The 22705-nt window shown below is 46.0% G+C and overlaps 1 protein-coding gene across 1 annotated transcript in view; it reads right to left on the minus strand.

Moving 5' to 3' along the window:
• The window catches only part of LOC137616455 (zinc finger protein Xfin-like), a 106140-nt gene that overhangs the window by 64450 nt on the left and 18985 nt on the right, over nucleotides 1-22705 (minus strand). The window contains exon 2 of the mRNA XM_068346233.1: nucleotides 16794-18400. Within this exon, the coding sequence (XP_068202334.1) occupies nucleotides 16794-18400 (1607 nt within the window). The remainder of the gene's footprint in view (nucleotides 1-16793; nucleotides 18401-22705) is intronic.

The raw sequence follows: 22705 nt of genomic DNA on the forward strand, positions 1-22705 counted from the left end.
GCATGAAGGTGGAAAACCACAATCAACTGTTTCGTCACTCAATGTTCCGTCACGCGATGCTATTCTGCCACGCGTGGCAACACTAGAATGAGCATAAACTCGATGACCAAACCCGGGGGAGAGGGTTCAGTCCTAGATCATGACAAATCTAGGTCGTGCGAACCGTAAGAATTGGCGCGACGAGAACCCATGAGTTCTACATCATGGAAGGTAAGATTTTTACCAAAAACCATGTCACGCCAGCCCGAAGGGTTCGTGCGACGAGGGCCATGAGGATTACGAGAGCCCGGAGGTTCAGCGTAATCGATGAAACAAGAGTCCGAAGGCTAAGCATGACGCCAGTCACGAGAGACCAAGGGCTCAGCGTGACGAGGGAGAAACTCTGAGTTACGAGAGCTACAAGGCTCGTTGTAACCAGGGTTACGAAGCCCAAAGGCTCAGTGCAACACCGGTCAGAAGAGCCCGAAGGCACAACGTGATGCAAGTCCCGAGAGCCTGAAGGTTCAGCGTGATGTAGATCACAAGAGCCCAAAGGCTCAGTGACCAGGGTTGCGAGAGCTCGAAGGTTTCATGCAACGGGAGACAAAAGACTCCGGGTTACGAGAGTCCGAAGGTTCTGTGTAACCAATGGCACGAGAGTTCACAAGCCCTACGTTCCCTGCGACACGAAAGCCCGAAGATTCAACATGACGCGGATTACTAGAACCCGAAGGAACTATGAGAGCCCAAAGGTTCAGCGCAACAAGAAACCGAAGGTTCCTGGTCACGAGAACCCGAGAGTTCAGTGAAACCTGGGTTGCGAAAGCCCGAAGGCTCAGCGCAACTGAAACCCAAAAATTCTGGGCCACAAGAACCCGAAGGCTCAACGTGACTAGGACCCGAAAGTCCCTGGTTGCGAGAACCCCAAAGGAACACCGAAACCAGAACCCGAAGGTTTGGTGTCTCGTAAACCCAAAGGCTTAACGAAATGAGGACCCGAAGGCCCCAGGTTACGGGAACCTGAAGGAATATCGCAACCAGAACCTGAGGGTTCAGTGTCTCACAAACCCGAAGGCTTAACGAAATGAGGAACTGAAGGTTCAAAGTTACGGGAACCCGAAGGAACATGGCAACAGAAGTCCGAAGCTAGATCGTCACAAGACCCCAAAGGGAGATCGTGGATTGAACTTTGGAGGTTCAAAAAGGCGTCTCCTCACTGCAGGAGGAGGAGCACGACCTGGATGGAGAGATGTCAGAAACCCATCCACCCGACGAACACCCGAAGGGGAACGTCTAGCAGTAACTACATGAGGGGTAGACTTTTCAAGACGCTTTCTCTTCCGAGGGAGAACATCACCTAGGACTGAGCCCTGCCCTCACCCTTGGGGGAGAATTGTAAGCGTAAGACTGCTGTAGTACGGTTTTTTCTCGCGAGCGAGAGGTGTTCCCCCAAAGGGAAAACAAGCTTTGGACTTTGTTCCTTCACCGCCCCTAGTGAAGTTACATTGTCCTCAGCTTCGGGTGACCAAAAGTCTGACCGATGGACAGCTGCGTCTGCGCCCGAGGTAGTAGCATAGACTTCCAAAGGCGACGAGAGCCTCCACTCAGCACCCAACTGAAGGAGTCCAAACAGGACATCCTTAGAAGGGGGACCATCCACGCCCAGTGATGGCCAGAAAGACATGAGATCAGTAATAGAGCAGGCGCTCTCTGGAGGACAGGGCCGGACCGAATCGCTAGGGAAGTCGGGACCGTCCTGAGGCATACGGAGTTGACCCAGAGTAACATGGGCTGCGCTTCTACTCGGCCGTTCCTCAGAAGAGACAAGCGGAGGAGCAGCTCCGAGAAGAGGTTGGGGGGGGGGAAGAAGAAGACCGTGATTTCTTCGACTTCGAGGAAGACCATTTAGCCTTCTTCTTCTTCCCTCGCCCGAACCTCTTTCACTTGGAGGCAAACCACTCCCTACACTCACTACAGGTGTCATCCCATGAACACTTTCGGCCCTGGCAAGTAGGACACAACAGGTGGGGGTCCGTCTCTAGGGAGGACATGAAGACACCGCATGTACGGCGTTCGGGACCAGGACACGTTCGTATTGCAGGACTGCAATCACTCAAACACACGCACTGGAAAGAAAAAGAAAAAGTATTATAATGGCAACTCAAACGGGAGAGAGCGGCAGTATGACCGATATCCACCAAACCAAAAAGCAAAGTGGTTAGTCAACCTAGGTGTGCAAGTGAGCGGGGTAGCCAGTCTATCCCCAACCCCCTAACTAGCTGGTTGAGTGGTTACCCCTTGCTAAAAATTGTTCTTGGTTCGTCTTTCAGCTTCGCTGACAGGTAATCCCCCATAAAAAGCAGAGGGTTTGTATTCGTGACGGAACAATTATATATTGATTGAAAGGAAATTTATTTAGCTATATGAGAGAAATAGTAGTAAAGCCATTTCTGTGCTATGATGAGTTAAGTAAAATGTTATTTTTATAATAAAATAAATTTTTGAATATACTTACCCGGTGATTATAATAGCTGCAACTCTGTTGCTCGACAGAAAACTCTAAGGTAAAATTCGCCAGCGATCGCTACACAGGTTGCGGGTGTGCCCAACAGCGCCATCTGTCGTCCAGATACCCAGTACTCAATGTAAACAAAGAACTCAATTTTCTCCTCGTCCCACTGCGTCTCTATTGGGGAGGAAGGGAGGGGCCTTTAATTTATAATCACCGGGTAAGTATATTCAAAAATTTATTTTATTATAAAAATAACATTTTTCAATATTTAACTTAGCCGGTGATTATAATAGCTGATTCACACCCAGGGGGGTGGGTAGAGACCAGCAAAATATGTTTACATTATTATGAGCTAAGAATTTTTATTTCATTTTAGAAGTTATCAAAATAACAAAAACAAAATAAATAGGTACCTGGTAAGGAAGTCGACTTGAACAATTACTCTGCCTTTTTAAGTACGTCTTCCTTACGGAGCCTCGCGATCCTCTTAGGATGCTGATCGACCCCTAGGATCTGAAGTATCAAGGGTTGCAACCCATACAACAGGACCTCATCAAAACCCCTAATCTAGGCGCTTCTCAAGAAATGACTTTGACCACCCGCCAAATCAACCAGGATGCGAAAGGCTTATTAGCCTTCCGGACAACCCAAAAACAACAATAAAAACATTTCAAGAGAAAGATTAAAAAGGTTATGGAATTAGGGAATTGTAGTGGTTGAGCCCTCACCCACTACTGCACTCGCTGCTACGAATGGTCCCAGTGTGTAGCAGCTCTTGTAAAGAGACTGGACATCTTTCAAGTAAAATGACGCGAACACTGACTTGCTTCTCCAATAGGTTGCGTCCATTATACTTTGCAGAGATATATTTTGCTTAAAGGCCACGGAAGTTGTTACAGCTCTAACTTCGTGCGTCTTCACCTTAAGCAAAGTTCGGTCTTCCTCACTCAGATGTGAATGAGCTTCTCGTATTAACAATCTGATAAAGTCTGACCAAGCATTCTTTGACAAAGGCAAGGATGGTTTCTTAACTGAACACCATAAAGCTTCAGATTGGCCTTGTAAAGGTTTAGTACGCTTTAAATAGAACTTAAGAGCTCTAACAGGGCATAAGACTTTCTAGTTCATTGCCTACGATCTCCGATAAGCTGGGGATATCGAAAGATTTAGGCCAAGGCCGAGAAGGCAGCTCATTTTTGGCTAGAAAACCAAGTTGTAGCGAACAAGTGGCTTTTTCTGACGAAAATCCTATGTTCTTGCTGAAGGCATGAATCTCACTGACTCTTTTAGCCGAGGCTAAGCATACCAGGAAAAGAGTCTTAAGAGTGAGATCTTTCAGGGAGGCTGATTGTAACGGCTCCAACCTGTCTGATATGAAGAATCTTAGTACCACGTCTAAATTCCATCCAGGGGTAGCCAAACTACGCTCCTTGGTGGTCTCAAAAGACTTAAGGAGGTCTTGCAGATCTTTATGTTTGGAAAGATCTAAGCCTCTATGCCGGAAGACCGATGCCAACATGCTTCTGTAGCCCTTGATAGTGGGAGCTGAAAGGGATCGTCCTTTTCTCAGGTATAAGAGAAAAACAGCTATTTGAGCTACAGAGGTACTGGTCGAGGATACAGAAAAGGGATTTTGACGTAGGAAAAATCTATTTCTGGGCGAAGGACCTGTGCCGCCCAGTGAATAAGCTCCATTTAGCACTTATTCTTAGGTAATTTACTGCTAAATATACCAGAGAAAAAATGTAAAGGAGTGCTAGGTTAACTAGCTCGCTCACCTATTGGTGTCGGTATAAAATTGGGCGTATAATCCAGAGGTCCCGCACTATTTAGATTCATCCACGACAGAAACCCCAATAGAGGAGAGCCGTTCAACCTCACTCGGTACTACTAACACTGCATCCGCTCAGAACCCAACTCCTTAGCACCCAAAGTTTGGGGACTCCAAGGGAGAGGAGCTGGGAGGGTTCACTGGGCGGCACAGGTCCTTCGCCCAGAAATAGATTTTTCCTACGTCAAAATCCCTTTTCTGGGCTCGAACCTGTGCCGCCCAGTGAATCTATACAAGAGAATATGTCACCAAACTTGCAAAATAAAGGAAAAAACATAAGCGTAAGGGAAATACAGGATGCTTTAATCAGAGATGAGTACCAAAAAACAATTATAAGAGTATCTTAAATATGAACATAAATCCACTTGGTGGACAATTGACAAATAAGGTAGGTATAATAATGCCGTGAGTGATAATATATACAGATACTCAGGAGTTTAAAAATTTACAAATATAATAACAGTATTCAGGTGCGAGACCAACGAATACAATAGGGTATAAATGAGGCAGGTAAGAGGGAGAGATAAAGAGACAAGGTATTAACCTGTGAGTTACCTGGGAGTAACTACGCTCCCTGCAGCTACTGTAGAAAATTTTAGGGCTTCCAAATGTTTAAGGTAGTGTTTCTTGAACACTGACGGTGATTTCCACCCTGTATACCTGGAAAGGTCCGTAAAATTCATGTGGTGAAAAAAGTTCACCGAAGTAGCAACCGCTCTGATATCATGTGCAAGAGGAAAAGAGTCAGGGCTAGCTTGTTTAATAAAATACAAAATTTGTTGCCTGATCCCTTTAATAGTAATGGTACCGCCTTGTTCTCTAACGAATAGAGGCCCCGAGGAGTTAGAGGAGGTCCGGGATAAATAAGACCTAAGAGTAGTAACAGGGCACAGAGACGGGTCTTGCGTGAGGGGAACAATTTTCCAGGAGGACCATCTGTTCTGAGGGTCTTCGTTTTTAGCCAAAAAGAATTTGTTAGGTGAAAGAAGGACCTCTCCCGAAGGCAGGAACTCAATATGACCCGGGTCTCTCGACAAAGCTGCCAGTTCAGAAATTCTTGCCCCGGAAGCCAAGCTCACCAGGAAAAGTGTTTTCCTGAGAAGGGGAATGTAATCACAAGAACTGTTAAGGGTATCAGAAGCCAATTTGAGTACATCATTAAGGAACCAGGTCACCGGGGTAGGACGAGTAACCGGTTTCAGTCTGGCACAGGCTTTCGGAATTGAAGCTAACAAAGAGTCGGTTAAGTCTATGTTAAAACCCACTAGGAAGATCTTTTTCAAAGCAGATTTAATAGTGGTGATAGTATTGGCTGCCAGACCTGATTCTAATAAAGATCTAAAGAAAGTGACTGTAAGGTTCAAGTTCATACAGTTCACGTCTGAGTCTATCAAAAATTTTGCCAACTTTTTAACTGCAGAGTCATACTGGCGGATGGTGGAATCCCGTTTATCCGATTCTAGGAACAGGGTGTTTTGAGGATCAATATTGGCACCATGCATGGCCGCAAACTTCATAAAGTCCATAAAGTTAGGGCGCTCTGAATGTTTGAGAAAGCGTACACAACGCGTGTTTGTACTATCTGAGACAGAACCGGATTGGGTATCGGGTGAGGGTATAGTCTCAACTCTCGCAGGAGAGGATACCAGTTGCTCTTGGGCCAGTTGGGTGCGACCAAGGCTACTTGTCCCTTGAAGGATCTCAGCTTGTCTAGAACTTTCAGCAAAAGATTCACCGGGGGAAAGAGATAAATCTTTTCCCAGATGTCCCAATTCTGTGACATGGCGTCTGTGGCGTAAGCCTGAGGGTCTAGATTGGGAGCCACATATACTCTCAATTTGTGGTTGGACTCCGTGGCGAAGAGGTCCACTTGGAGACCGGGAACCTGAGAGAGAATCCACCGGAATGACTTTAGATCGAGTGACCATTCCGATTCTAGAGGGGAGGTCCGGGACAGGGCGTCTGCCACTACATTCCGGACTCCCGCCAGGTGGACGGCTGAAAGATGCCAACGGTTCAAGGCTGCTAGGGAAAATATGGCTACTAGAACATGGTTCAGAGGCCCTGACTTTGACCCGCCTCTGTTGAGGCAGCGGACCACCACTTCGCTGTCGAGGACCAGACGAAGGTGTTGTCTCTTGGGAAGAGCGAGACGTTTCAGGGTTAGAAGAACTGCCATGGCCTCCAGCACATTGATGTGAAATTGGCGGATCCAGGGAGACCAAAGACCTTGAACTTTCCTGAGCTGAGAATAGCCGCCCCAACCTGATAAGGATGCGTCCGTGTGAATGATTAATTTCGGAGGCGGAAATCGAAGGGGAACTGACTTTGACAGACTGTTTGCTCTTGTCCAAGGAAGAAGTCTTTCCCGTAGAATGGGAGGAAGGCGGACTTTCCTGTCCCGGAACTTCCGGTTCGCCCTCGAACGCCAGACACGATTGATATCTTTCAACTTTGCCTTCAGAAGGAGATCCGTCACTGAGGCAAACTGAAGGGACCCCAGAATCCTCTCTTGGAGTCGTCTGGAACTTACTTTGTCTTTGAGAAAGCGTTTGGTGTTCCTCGCAATCTCTAACCTCTTGGGTTTGGGAAGACACAGAGTATGAGATATAAGATCCCATTGCAGGCCGAGCCATTGGAACTTCGATTTTGGAAGAAGACGGGACTTCTTGAAGTTGATCTGGAAGCCTAGAGATTGAAGATAATGGATGACTTTGTGAGTGGCTTTTAGGCAATTTTGGGAGGTGTCTGACCAAATGAGCCAGTCGTCCAGATAGGCTACTACTTGATTTCTGAGTTCCTGAACAGCGACTTCTGCTAACTTTGTGAAGATCCTTGGGGCGATGTTGAGCCCGAAAGGCATCACCTTGAAGGAGTAACTTTTGTCCCCTAAGCGAAAGCCTAGGTACGGACGAAAGTGTCTCGCTATCGGGACGTGATAATAGGCGTCTGTAAGATCGATAGAGGTGGTGACGGCCCCACGGGGAAGTAAGGTCCGCACCTGCGAGACGGTAAGCATTCGAAACTTGTCGCATTGAATGGACAAGTTGAGAAGGGATAGGTCTAGAATCACTCTTCTCTTGTCTGAATCCTTCTTCGGGACACTGAACAGCCGACCTTGAAACTTCAGGTGTTTCGTTTCTTGTATGGCGTTCTTCTGTAAAAGATCCTGGACAAATTTGACCAGGTCCGGAGTGGAATGTTGATGAAATTTGTTCGGAGGAGGAGGTCCTTGAATCCAACTCCACCCCAGTCCCTTGGAGATGATACTGAACGCCCAGGGACTGAACCTCCATTTGTTGCGGAAGGCATAGAGCCTCCCCCCTACCTGCTGCACCTCAGTATTGGTTTGAGGAGTTGCCTCCACGTCCGCCTCGGAAGTTCTTTCCCCTGCGAAAGGCTCTTCCCCTGCCTTTGTTCTGGTTAGAACCACGGTGGTAACCTCTACCTCTACCATAACTCTGGGAAGAGCTATGAGCCTCATAAGACTGGTTAAAGGCAGGAGAGGTGGCGGAGGCACCGGAAAGCTGGCTCTTAGGGAGCAGAACGGTGACATAGTCATCCGAAGGAGCCTGAGAGGTGGAAGGCTGTGCAGGGGCAACAGGAGATGGGGGAAGAGGCAGCCGGAAAATGGACGAACCACTCTGCTGTTGCCTGAACTGGGTGGAGGTATATGGACGGAGCTTCTTCCTACCCCGGGCTTGGTAATTTGCAGGGTCATATTTACGTTTAGGAGTCAAACCCCAACGGGCTTTAAGGCTCTGGTTGACTCTAGTGGCCTCCGCCAAGACTTCCTCTACAAGATCCTCAGGGAAGAGATTTGAACCCCAACAGGAGGACCGGATAAGCTTATTAGGTTCATGCCCAATAGTCGCCTCTGCCAGGACATGTTTGCGACACCTGCGTTTAGCAGTAGCGAAGTCATACAGGTCATAGTATAATGACTGCAACGTAGCCTTGTTGAGAGACTTAAAAATACCCTCAGTATCGTAAGTCAAGGCTATCGACTCCGTGGAGGTGGCCAAGTTCAGAGTACGGCCAACGCGTAGGCGGGAATCATATTCCTGTTTAATGAGGGATTCCGGGAGACGGGGAAGCCGCTCACTAAACATTACTGAAGCACAGTCTGCTGCTAGCTTGCCAGAGGTAAAAGTTGTATGGACGTTGTCCCAACACTCAATGCCTGAAGGAAGAAGGAGGGAGATTGGATCCACCTCTCGGATGGGAGGCAAGGGCTTCTCCTCCAGAGCATATTGGAAGGCAAGCTCTGCTACCTTATTGACACATGGAGTCACGGTGTTTTTGTCCATTAAGAACATTGTGAAGGAGCTCTTATAAGGCGTCAACATGGTGTTGGTACAGCCGATGTCATTTAGGAATATGGCCCACACAGATTGGGCTTGCTCCTTAGGGAAGATGACTGTCTCTTTGGGGACCTTGTCTAACCGAACCAAAGCTTCCTCGGTAAGCCTGGCATAACCATGAAATGGAAATGCCAGACCAGGAGGAAAGAATTCAAAGTCCTCTAGGGGACGAGTGCCAAGACCCTCCAAAGTTAACATTCCGTCTGAGAACGGGGAATGAAGAGCCATACGCCAAGGGTTATTCTTGGCAAACGGCGGGAGCTTAGAGGCATCCGGGATGAGAGAGCTTTGGACTCGCTCCGGAGCACCTTGCTCTAATGCCCCAAGTCTCTGACCGATGTTAGAGAACATCGTGTCCATCTTAGACTGCATCTCTGATACCAACTTGGCCTGCATCTCCGACACGATACGAAGCATGGCTGATTCGGAAAGGCCCGGGCTAGCAGCCGGAGTGGCGGAATGAACTCCCGGGTCGCGAGACTTAGAGGAGGAGCCAGAAGCCTTAGATGACAGGTTTGTATTCTGCTTAGAACCATGAGAAGCCTTATGAGGCTTATGAGCTTTAGGTAAGGTTCTAGACTTATTCTTGGGGGGAACCGAGTGTGATCGTTGGGACGATTCACGGTCCCCAGAAAAACCATGAAAGGAAGAGCGATCAGATGAAGAAGAAAGAGAGGGGCTGAGGATAGGAATCTCAGCGCCGGAAACACCTGCCTCACTTATCACCCTACCTGTATCTGGATCATCCAATAACATGGGTTCCACGTCAAGGTTCATGGAGGCAACATTGTCTTCTAGATCCCCGGGGGCGTCCGACGGATCCTGCTCTGGATCAATGAACCCCGCTATGGTGGCATCAATGTGGGCAATGATGGGAGCTGCAACATGCCTAGCCACAGCGGCTGAAGACTTGGCGTTGGGGTAAATCAAGGAACAGTAGTCCTCGGAGAGGACGTACGGCCGCTTAGACTTCACGTTCCGGGCAAAACCACCAACCCATACTTTGTGTGGCCCGAGCCGCAGACTTTTGCTCCGGGGATGCCTGAAATAATAGTGGGAATTAAAAAGGGAAGGCTCCCAGTGGTCCTTCAAGACCATAGATATCTTACTAAATAGTGTATGTATGCTAAAAAAGGTAAGATAAATAAGAAGGCAACATAGCCAACGGGACTCACCGAGTCAGATCCAAGGGTGGTAACGAGGTCAAAACAGACCACACAGTTATCCGGGTGCCATACCACGACATCCTCCAGCTGCACTCCGCAGAGGGCGTGAGACCGACAGACGGTATGGCCGCAGGGCTGATGTAGAACAGCTGCACAGGCCGTCGTCTGACAATGCACCATCTATAAAAAGAATAGTATATGAGAAACTGTAATTCTCTTAAGTAGGGGCGGGTCCGGAGGACCCGGGCCTAACATAAGCCTAACACAAGATTAGGGCTTAACTGTAATATTCTTAAGTAGGGGCGGGTCCGGAGGACCCGGCCTAAACATAAGTCTAACTTAAGACTAAAGTATAGCCATCCATTCCGGTCGAGCCGGGAGCATAAAAAAGGATGCAACAACAAGAAATTAAGACACATGGTGTCTGATTTCCCGGGGCGAGGCTAAGCCCCGGGCCGGGAAATAAAAGTATCCAAAACCAATTCGTATAGGAACTCCGGGATAGTGATCTGTCATATAATCATTATATATAATCATAGGAACTGTTATAAATTAATAGGGGGACGGAACTGTAGATAAGAACCGCCAACCGAACCCAGAGGGTTTCATATAACATAAACCAGTGTGATAAGTGAATATAAAATAGGGTGCACCGGGATCCAACTCTGTTGACCGGTGGCCAACCAGACTAGACAGAGACGAACCCGCCGGGACACCCGGAGGACAAAGTCCATAAACACTGAACTACCCCCTCTAAAAGGAGGGAAGGCAACGGTCCCCTAGGGGAGGGGGGGAGAGAAGCCTAGCCGCCCACCTAGCGAGAGGGGGAGCATGGGGGAGGATCACGTGATACGGAGCAGCAGGGCTACCAACTGACGATCCCCAACCAGACAGATCAAACGGAGTAATAGCACAATATTCATTATAATAGTAATAGCGTTGATAATATAAAATAAACACATAAAAATTTTTGGGCAAGGCATGCAACATAATAATTAAATCACAAAAGACACACCTGGTGGCTTAAAAAATAACATTGCCGCCTAGCAACGAAGGTCGGCAGCCATAACGATACGTAAATGATATCGGCCCAAAAAGTGAACCACGAGGGTTCTAAACGCTAAATAATGAATATCCACAATAACAAATAAAATTTAATAATAAAATTAATACATATAGTAACACCGCGAGAGAAACTAAAAGCTCTCAAAACAGGAGTACCAACTGTAAGTGGGATCAAGCAAGATCGATATGAACGAAGAGAATAAACTCCTATAATTCAAATATTAAACGATCTAGGTTGCTCAAAACACAGCAAAACCAAGCTTGGTACTTAACTTAGACGGTGTCTCCAGGGAAACCGACGAAGAAGCCATAATCCAATGAAAATAAGTGGAAAAACGAGAGCACAACAAAAATGCGGGTTACAACACAAGACGTGCTAAAAGGAGTTGGGTTCTGAGCGTATGCAGTGTTAGTAGTACCGAGTGAGGTTGAACGGCTCTCCTCTATTGGGGTTTCTGTCGTGGATGAATCTAAATAGTGCGGGACCTCTGGATTATACACCCAATTTTATACCGACACCAATAGGTGAGCGAGCTAGTTAACCTAGCACTCCTTTACATTTTTTCTCTGGTATATTTAGCAGTAAATTACCTAAGAATAAGTGCTAAATGGAGCTTATTCACTGGGCGGCACAGGTTCGAGCCCAGAAACTGACTTGCACCAGTCTCGGAAGACTTCCCACTTCGATTGGTAGACTCTAATGGAAGAAGCTCTCCTTGCTCTAGCAATCGCACTGGCTGCTTCCTTCGAAAAGCCTCTAGCTCTCGAGAGTCTTTCGATAGTCTGAAGGCAGTCAGACGAAGAGCGTGGAGGCTTTGGAGTACCTTCTTTACGTGTGGCTGACGTAGAAGGTCTACCCTTAGAGGAAGACTACTGGGAACGTCTTCTAACCATCGAAGTATCTCGGTGAACCATTCTCTCGCGGGCCAGAGGGAAGCAACTAACGTCAACCTTGTCCCTTCGTGAGAGGCGAACTTCTGCAGTACCTTGTTGACAATCTTGAACGGTGGGAATGCGTAGAGATCCAGATGTGACCAATCTAGGAGGAAAGCATCTATATGTATTGCTGCTGGGTCCGGGACTGGAGAGCAATAGATTGGAAGCCTCTTGGTCAGCGAGGTTGCAAAGAGATCTATGGATGGTTTTACCCCAAGTGGCCCAAAGTCTCTTGCACACATCCTTGTGGAGGGTCCATTCGGTTGGAATTACTTGCCCTTTCCGACTGAGACAATCTGCTATGACGTTCAAGTCGCCTTGGATGAACCTCGTTACTAGGGAGATGCCTTGACCTTTTGACCAGATGAGCAGGTCCCTTGTGATCTCGTACAACGTCAGTGAGTGGGTACCTCCTTGTTTGGAGATGTACGCCAAGGCCGTGGTGATGTCCGAGTTAACTTCCACCACTTTGCCTCGAAGGAGAGACTTGAAGCTTTTCAAGGCCAGATGTACTGCCAACAGCTCCTTGCAGTTGATATGCATGCTCCTCTGACTCGAGTTCCACAGTCCTGAGCATTCCCGACCGTCTAGTGTCGCGCCCCAGCCCACGTCCGATGCGTCCGAGAAGAGAACGTGGTTGGGAGTCTGAACAGCCAGGGGAAGACCCTCTCTTAGGTTGATATTGTCCTTCCACCAAGTCAGACAAGACTTTATCTTTTCGGAAACCGGGATCGAGACCGCTTCTAGCGTCTTGTCCTTTTTCCAGTGAAAAGCTAGATGGTATTGAAGAGGACGGAGGTGTAGTCTTCCTAGTGACACAAATTGTTCCACGGATGACAGCGTCCCTACCAGACTCATCCACAGCCTGACTGAGCAGCGTTCCTTCTTCAGCATCTTCTGGATGGATAGCAGGGCTTGATCTATTCTGGGGGCTGATCGTCTTGTTGTTCAGCAACGTCCTCATCAGAGGGTTCCTCATCCGAAAACTGATGAGGAAACGGCAACGGAGTGGGCAACGTCTGGCTCGCTGAATCCGGTCGCACTGGTGGATGCGTGACGGAGCCGGACGCAATATCATGGAACTGCTGCACAGTCTGTGAACTGTCAACAACCATGGGTGCGCGAGGAAGCACAGCGTCAACCCGAGACTGTCTAGACCGTCTGGGTTGTGCAGTCAACACCCTACCGGGTTGCTGAGGTTGACGCACTGCGTCAAAACAAGTCACCTCTGCTGGTTGTTGAACGTCCTGAACGTCAACAACCACCTCCGAGCGTCGTTTAACGTCAACGTGCGGCTGGCAACCCACACTGGGTCGCATCGGTGGAGGAACCACCTCAACTGGCAGACGCGAGTAGGTTACCTCAGCGTCAACAGGGCGCACAACCGACCGGTTGGAAGGTTGTTGGCCAGAAGGTTCGGTAGCAACCTTCTCCGCATTAAAGTCCTCTATCAAGGTCTACGGGAGCAGGTGTGGCAACAGACGGGGTTAGCGACTGAGGCGGGTACCGTTTACCATCCCTGAAAGCCTTGTTATGCGTGACATAATTGTACAGCAAAACTTCAAAGGCTCGAAAACAGCTGTGAAGTTGACCTGTAAACAACTTGGAGCGTCTCCTGGCCAGGCGCCAGGGAGAGTCTACGAGAATTGAGAAGTCTATCTGGGCAGAGGCATGAACTCCCAAGCCGAGAACTTCTCTCGTGTCATATCAGACTCTCGCTCTATAAACCAGTTTAAAAGAAGGGAAAGCAAAGGCTGTATCCCCCAAACTCCTCCTGGTGAAAAACCAGTCGCCTAGCTAACGTAAAGCTCTCTAGGAGAGCGAGAGAGCACTAGCTTAAAAACAACGGCTTCGAAGTAGCTAGGCCTAGTGTAAGCTCTGACGTTTAGGCGAACGAGGAGCAGCAGTTACAAAAAGATCCGGACAAAGATCCTTAAAAAAATCATCATGATTTAATTAAAGTCCATAGGAGGCTAAGCAGCTTTAGGCTCCTCTCCATCTGACAGAGTCCTCAAGGGAATATCAGTAGGAGGGGGAACAGCAACTTCCTCATCTACAGGAACCTTGTCCGATAAAAGCTGAGTCTCAAGCAAGGGAGAGACCTACCGTGGTGGCAATGCTTTACAAGCAGAGTCCACACTCACTGGTGCATTAGTAGCGGACCAGAACGCAACGTCATGTAACTGCTTGACAGTCTGTGAACTGTCAACAACTGAACTGTCAACCACAACAGGTGCGTGAGGACGCACAGCGTCCACTCGAGACTGCTTTGACTGCCTAGACTGAGCAGTCAAAACAACTCTAGAATGCGGAGGTTGACACACAGCGTCAAAACAAGTCAACTCTGATTGTTAGTGAACGTCTTGAACGTCAACAGGAGCCTCAGCAAGTGGCCTAACGTCCAAATGCGGCTGAAAAACCACACGAGACCGCATCGAGTGTGGTTCTAAACAACCTGACTGACGTGACTAAGCTACGCCAACGTCAACAGTAAGCACAAAGGAACGTTAGGTTGGCTGAAAGCCAGGATATCGATGAGATAAACGGCTAGACTCAACGGACTAATCGGCAGAATAGTCTTCCATAAGGGAGGCAAGCATATACTGCATGTCTTGCCATACAACCCATTAAGGATCAACGGAAATGGTTGTGGTAAGAGACGAGGGTAACGTCTGTGACCGCAACACTTTGCCTACAAAAAAAGACTCTCGGAGTCTGTGTTACGCTTTTGTTAGGCGGCGAGCAGTTATCCGATGACTGCATAGGGTCAGAGCTGTCCTAATGGTTGTAACCAGGACGCTGGACCTGTCCTGAAAGGACTGACTTTCGCTTAAGGGCTTCGAAACCTTGTGACAGGTTTCTTATGCGAAAAGCCTTCGGATGACGAGGAGAAACAACGTCTCTCTCGTCTTATGGTAGGGGAGATCTTGGTAAGATACACCCGATACCATAGTGGGAAAACGTCTGTTCGTTGGTCAAGGCCTCTCGAACCCATAAGTCGTTTGACATTACTTCTCCCCTGGGCTTGGGAGCATGTAAGAGGTCCCGGACTAGGTGAACGACAGGCACGAACAGACGAACCCTCGGACGCAACACTGTAACACTTTGCGCATATCACTTTATCACTTCGATTTTCTGTTTTGCACTTATTTCACTGAAATTTTTACTGATTTCTACCTGAAACACGCAATTCTACCCTTCATTAAAAGGTAGTAATTGCGAAATCAGTCGTATAATGCAAGCTCATTAATACCAGCAAAAAACAGAAAACATATTTAAAGATAAAAAAAAAATCAGTGGCTGGGAAAGAGACTAAACACTAGTTCATATAACTACGTTTTCAATCTCTCACCGCACATAGCCTGGGGACGAGAATAAAAAACTAAAACGTTTTATCCTTCCTCCCCGTACAGCGACTAGGGACGAGAGTAACACGAGAACAACGTTACCCGCTTGAACGGAACGTTTTCTCTCCTCTCTCTCCCTCCGTCTCTATCTCTCTCTCTCTTTCTCTCTTGATTTCGCACCTAAGAGAAGAGCCCAATTATATTTCGTCAAAAAAAACATGTTATTTGACTAAAGGAAAAAACTGAAAGGTTTTTCAAATAAAAAGTTCCTTTTAAAATAGAATTTAAAACATTTAAGCTAAGAAAGAATGAACAAAACGTCAGAATCGATTTACTCTTACTGCAAAGTGAAACCGTGATACACTCTCTCTCTATCGTAACGATAGAGCGCATGTTGAACGTCCTGAACGTCAACAACTGCGTAGCATAAATAAACTAAACGTTAGTTCATCTTTGAAAACAGTACGAAGACTATCAAAGAAATTCTTTCATAAAATATTACATTTAAAAAGTTTTAAATCCTTAGCTCTTTAAAAGCTAATTACGATATAAAGGGCTCAACGTTGATTAACTTCGGTTTCCAAGTTAGGACCGCCTACTCTCAGGAAAGGTCTATATAAACAAAACATTAAAATTATTTTTATATGTTTATAATAAATGGAAAGTTAATCGAAGAGGCCTAATAAAGGCGGAGAGATATAAAATATATAGAGGAAAATCTATAACGTGATATAATTACTAAAAGCCTAAACACACTTCCGCTAAGGGAAGGGTCGGCCATTTAAAAGTGAAAGAAAGTCCATACTCTCTTTGTCATCATAATTAAATCTATCCAAAACGAGTTCAAGATTTAAGATGAAGATAAAACACCTGCATAGCGAAAGCTCAAAACTAGAATAGTGTACTTCACCAATTAGTTGTGAAAACAAATCCAGTTTAGCAACAGCGAATAAGCACGTCTTGTCGGGAGCACGACAGAGAGAAAATTGAGTTCTTTGTTTACATTGAGTACTGGGTATCTGGACGACAGATGGCGCTGTTGGGCACACCCGCAACCTGTGTAGCGATCGCTGGCGAATTTTACCTTAGAGTTTTCTGTCGAGCAACAGAGTTGCAGCTATTATAATCACCGGCTAAGTTAAATATTGAAAAATGACACATAAAAGGGGCTGAGGGTTGAGTGCCAAATTTTTGGTAAAGTGGTAGCACTCAAAAGGTTAAGAATAATAACTATAGTACAGTTAATTAAATTACGAGATAAATAAAGCAAACGATGTGCTATTTGCAGTGGAAGGTCTAACCTAACAATGTCTCCACTTTGTTTACATAAAAACAGGAAATTACTGTACCACTTATTTCTTTCACACCTATTTATCATTAAACAATAAATAGTTTCTGAGAAATAAGTGTCATTTGATGTAAGGCACCTATTTTTCTTAAAAACCACTACTACTGTATATCATTGCAAAAAGCCAAAAGCACATGGTACAAAATTGTAAAGAAAGTATGACAATATTATCTTAAACTTTTGGTTCAACTTGAGCCTTGTGGGTTTACTATACTTCATTAATTGAAAAATACAAATATTCTTACCTTTCTTGGCCTTCCTGGTCTTCTTCCAGTAGATGAAATAACGTAAGTTCCTCTAGGTCTTCCTCGACCTCTCTTTTTACGACGCCCGCGACGAGAAACAACCGGCATTGGAACACTAAATTCTGGCAATGCAAAATCATCATCTTCAGGTGGTCCTTTGACTAATACTGCTGAAGCTGGGGATCCCCCAGGAAGTGTCATATCTACTACAATACCTTCACCATCTGTGTCTTCTAACTTTACACAGGCACCAAAGTGATTTTCAACTGGCATTTCAGCAAGAAAAACTGCATTGTGAATATCTTTTTTAAGTAATGAAATGGATCTATTTGTATCATTTTGAAAATTTGTCTCTTTCATTTCTTTAATTATGTTTGGTGGTCTCCCTCGATTCCCTCCCCGTCCTCTTCTGCCAAACCTTTGATGTGGTCTTACTGGAACTGGCACCCTTCTCGTCCTTTGACCTTTGAGACCATTGAAATCACTGTTTGCATCTCCTGAGCCTTTGACGCTTAGTATCAAAGACTTGCTGTCTTGAAGCCTCTTAAGATCTTCTGGACGGGGTAACACTGTAACAAGACGGTTACCTATTTTCTGAACAACTCCCTGTGCAGAAATAGCCATAGGACCAGTACCAATGAGCTTTTTTGACTGATTATTTGAGGCCTGCTTATTCAAAATATTATTTGTTTTAAAAACAAGAGACTGTCTGTTACCAATAGAGGAGGCAGATTTTGAAGAATTATTTGAACCAGAAAGCTGGGATGCAATAAGCAAAGACTGTTGTCGCCGATTTGCACTTTGAGAATGTGTAGTATTACTGATAGAAGTTGTAGCCACTGGTGATGTTAGTTCTGTCAATGTATGACTCTGGGGATCATCTTGCCCACTAACTGTTATGTGCTCAGAATCAATTGTTGATGCTAAAGTTACAGACTCTCCTGTTTCACTCATTAGTGGTAACTGTAAATTACTTAGTCCTTGCAAAATGGAAACACCTGACCCATCATTTAGAATTGATAGGGGCAAAGTTATGGTATGAGATGAGCCTGACTGATCATTTGCTGGTATCTGAATCAAATGTTCTCCTAGTAAAGCAGTAGGCGATCCAGCAACACCATCCTCCGTAGCTGTTAGGTATGTGATTGTATGAGTTCCGTCACCACTCCCCATTGTCATAGTTGAATGTTCAGTACCTTGACTAAGTAGAGAAAACTGTTCACTAGCATCTTCTGCAGCCACAATTGTGACTGGCCCCTCACCAGTAAAATCCTGTTGTAAAATCATACCTGCTTCACCACCCAAAGCTCCTTGATCTAATTCCAACTCTCCATGAACTCCAGGGAGTTCAACAAAGTTTACTAGGCTTCCATCAGCTGCTCTTAAAAGAGGTATGGTGGACTGGGGATAGACAATAGTAACTGCCTGGCCTGTCTCGTCAGTAGTAACGTAATGTACCTCATCTTGCATTCCGGCATGATCCCCATTATGAGACATTACAGATGTGACTTTCAGGACTTCTTCAGCCTCACTCATTTCTCCAACAACACCAACATCAGTGTCTCCAGCCATCTCAACTAATTGATGACTACCAGCTTCGTCGTTTCCTAGAAAAGGGGAACACCTCATTATAAATCCACATACTGTATATATTATCCATAAAGTACAGTAGGCTATAAGTATTTCATTTGGAACAACCAATTTAGGGGAAAACTTATACAGTACACAATGAAAGCCTGTACTGTATATATACAGTGATTAAAATCTAAGGTTACATATAAAAGTACAGTATATTCTAATTTGATAGTTGGAAAATATGAATAATAATGATTATATTTTGAACATGATTAAATAGCCAGTAATAAATTAAACTAGAAGGGCACTCAGTAAAGAATATGACTTTGCCACACCAAGAAGTCTTATTTTGTTCTTAACTCCACTGAATAATTGCACTTTGATGTATTTTTTTCAAAATCTAATGGATTTGTTCTTGTGACATACCCCACGTGTACACCAAGTTTCGTTGAAATCGGTTGTGTAGTCTTTGCATAATGTTATTCACAAACAAAAAAATAAACTAACAAAATATTTGCCATAATCAAAGTACTACTGCATACTTGTACATTAATGTACTTTATCCAAAATGTTACGGATTCATCCTTGGGTCATACCCAACATGACTACCAAGTTTGGTCAAAATTGGTTTAGTAGCTTCTGTGTAAAGCAGCTCACAAATAAACAAAGAAACAGACGACAGGTGTGAATACATATCCTTTTCTGGCAGAGGCAATCAATATAAAAAAAGAGAAGAATGTTAATTTAAGGCAGTATTGTAGTCTCATCTTTTGAATTTCAATATTGTAGACTTCATAGAACTGCCTTATGGAAAGGAGTAATTACCTAACTAATACCTTGACCTAATATCACAAATTTTAAAATCAATATATGCTTTTCCTAGCTATACAAACCCGAGTCCTTTTCCATAGGGAATGTCTTTAATAGGGCTGGAACAGTTATTGAAATTGCTCCTACATGTTTTGGTCTTTTAAAAAGAGACTCACTTATTGGTGAGTAGTTAGTCCTTCTAGAACTGAACTGGTTGATTGTTTTTCTTCTCTGGAATGCTATATATCAACTGTATGTCAGTCTCCTTGGTCCCATGTGGAAGAGAGAGAACCTCAGCAAGCTCCTATCAGCCTAAAGATGAGTAGGCTGATAGGGCCTGAAAGATGGAATACTTTAGTTTTAAAACAGATCCTTGAATTCAACTACTTGGGATCAATAATAACAGAAGAGGGATGTACTGAGAGAGCAGTGAGACGGAGAGTGAAAGAAGCATGGTAAAAAATGGAGAAGTAACTAGAATAGTTTTAGACAAGAAAAGGCCATCAAGACTTGAAATCAAGATTTATGGGACAGTCATCAGGCCTGTATCATTATATGGGGCAGAAGCTTTGGTACTTAGAGGAAAGAGGAGGGACTCTTAGAAAGAACCGTAATAAGATGATGAGATGGATGGCTGGAATATCACTACTAGAAAGAAGGTAGAGTCAAGATATATAAAGAATGCGTGGTAGTGTATACATACTATAATGTTAAAGAGAAGGCTAAGAAAGCTCTCCTGAGATACTACGATTCTGTAATAAAAAGAGAGGAGGTTGAACCAATCAAAAACATGACAAATTCGGAGATAATTTGTATTTTTCCTAACCATACAAACCTTAGCTATTTACATAGGGTATTACTTTCGGCGTAGCTGAAATGACGAGCCATTAGAATTTTAACGAGGGTTAACTACCCTCTCGCTAGTTAGCGAGGGGGTAGGGGAGGGGTAGCTAGCTACCCCTCCCCCCTCACACACCGGTGAGCTGATTCACTTCACTTAGAGGTAGGACTTCACGGGGGACAGGGCTGGCGGGCAAAATATTTGTAAATAGCTAAGGTTTGTATGGTTAGGAAAAATACAAATTATCTCCGAATTTGTCATTTGTTCTGTAACCGAAATACAAACCACGCTATTTACATAGGGTGACTTAACCCTTAGGTAGGGTGGAAAGTCCCAGCCTTACTGGCTTTGGCTTTTGCCCGGGGACTCAGAATCTGAGTGAGTAGCACTCGAGAAAAGGAGTCCCTGCCCCTTGCAAATTCCTTGCTCCGCAAGGAACGTGCGGCCTACATAAGCTTGTGTGTGAAGGAATGAAGTGTGACTCGTCCTAGGAAGTTGACCTGAAGTCCTTTAGATGGAATTCTAGGCTAGGACGTTCCCTATACCACCTCGTCAGGGTATGGGGGACGTGACAGAATTATATTAATACTAGGAACACAAGGAAGCATGGTTTACCTGCAGTGGTTTGAGGTCAGCTATGCAGAGAACCCAGGATGCTGCTTTCACCAAGAGAGGGGAGAATGAAGAAAAGAGTAAGGGCCAGACATACTTTTTCATTCATGCAGTCTAAAACCGGGTAACAATGCCCTTAACCTTCTGCTACCTGTCCACTAAGGAGCCTGAGGTTAGACCAGCTGTTGTGCAGCCACCACAGGGCCGATAGAGAAAGTATCGAGGCTCCTGTGGGTCACGTCCTGCAGGTAGTGGGCTGTGAAGGTCGTTTGACGCTTCCAGACCCCAGCTTGTAGCACCTGCGTCACAGAGAAGTTCCTCTTGAATGCCAGGGACGTTGCGATGCCTCTGACATCGTGTGCTCTAGGGCGACGTGACGGAGGAGGGTCTGGATTCAGGGCATGATCGATGACCCTTCGAATCCAAGCTGAGATGGTATTCTTGGTGACCCTCCTCTTCGTCCTTCCTGTGCTCACAAACAGGGCTTGCACGCGAGGACGAACTGCAGCTGTTCTTTTAAGATAACGCCTCAGACTCCTTACTGGGCATAGTAGGAGATGGTCTGGGTCATCTGTTACAGAACGAAGACTCGAAATCCTGAAGGAGTCGAACCGTGGGTCCGGAACTCCAGGATTTTGAGTCTTAGCAACAAACTCAGGGACGAACCTGAACGTTACCTCCCCCCATCCCCTTGAATGGGAGACGTCGTACGAGAGACCATGAAGTTCACTGACACGCTTACCCGAAGCCAGAGCGAGCAGGAACACCGTCTTCCAAGTCAGGTGACGATCAGAAGCCTGGCGTAATGGTTCGAACGGGGGTCTCTTAAGAACCCTGATAACCCGAACCACGTTCCATGGAGGAGGTCTCACTTCCGACTGAGGGCAGGTAAGTTCGTAGCTTCGTATGAGCAAAGAAAGTTCCAGCGAGGAAGAAATGTCTATTCCTTTCAGCCTGAAGGCCAGGCTTAAGGCTGAGCGATAGCCTTTCACCGCCGAGACCGAAAGGCGCATTTCCTCCCGCAAATATACAAGAAACTCCGCTATTGCTGGAATAGTGGCATCAAGGGGAGAGATACCCCTCCCACGACACCAACCACAGAAGACTCTCCACTTCGCCTGGTAGACCCCTGCAGATGACTTTTGCAGGTGTCGAGACATCCTCTCTGCAACTTGTTGCGAAAAGCCTCTCTCTGTGAGGAGATGCTGGATAGTCTCCAGGTGTGAAGTCGAAGCGATGCTACGGCTTTTTGGAAGATGTTGCAGTGTGGTTGCTTGAGTAGCTCGTGTCGTGGGGGGAGTTCTCTCGGGAGTTTCGTCAGGAGCTGCAGAAGGTCCGGGAACCACTCTGCATGATGCCATAGCGGAGCTATCAAGGTCATTGACAGGTTGACTGATAGTCTGGTCTTGTTGAGCACCCTTCTCATCAGACAGAACGGTGGGAAGGCGTAGACGTCGATGTTGTCCCACCATTGTTGGAAGGCATCTTGCCAGAGTGCCTTGGGGTCCGGGACTGGGGAGCAGTACAGCAGCAGCTTGAAGTTCAAGGCTGTCGCGAACAGGTCCACTGTCGGGGAACCCCACAAAGTCAGGACTTTGTTGGCTACTAGAGGATCCAAAGACCACTCAGTACTCACTATCTGCAAAGCTCTGCTCAGACTGTCGGCGAGCACATTCCTTTTGCCCGGAATGAAGCGAGCTGATAGTAGTATTGAGTGGACTTCGGTCCATCTCAGTATCTCTTCTGCAAGATGGGATAGCTGTTGTGAAAAGGTATCTCCCTGCTTGTTGATATAAGCCACTACTGTGGTGTTGTCGCTCATCACCACCACGGAGTGACCCGCCAGGATCTGTTGGAACTTTTTGTGGAGGGCCAGATATACGGCCTTCATTTCTAGCAGATTGATGTGGAGGTACTTTTCTGATTCTGACCATAGGCCTGAGATCCTTTGGTTCAAAACGTGGGCCCCCCACCCTTCTTTTGACGTGTCCGAGAACAGCATCAAATCCGGGGGGAGGACGAGAAGATCCACTCCCTTTCGAAGGTTTCCGTCGGTCAACCACCACTGCAGGTC

The sequence above is a fragment of the Palaemon carinicauda genome, chromosome 22 (assembly GCF_036898095.1).
Source record: "Palaemon carinicauda isolate YSFRI2023 chromosome 22, ASM3689809v2, whole genome shotgun sequence".
NCBI classification, from domain to species: domain Eukaryota; kingdom Metazoa; phylum Arthropoda; class Malacostraca; order Decapoda; family Palaemonidae; genus Palaemon; species Palaemon carinicauda.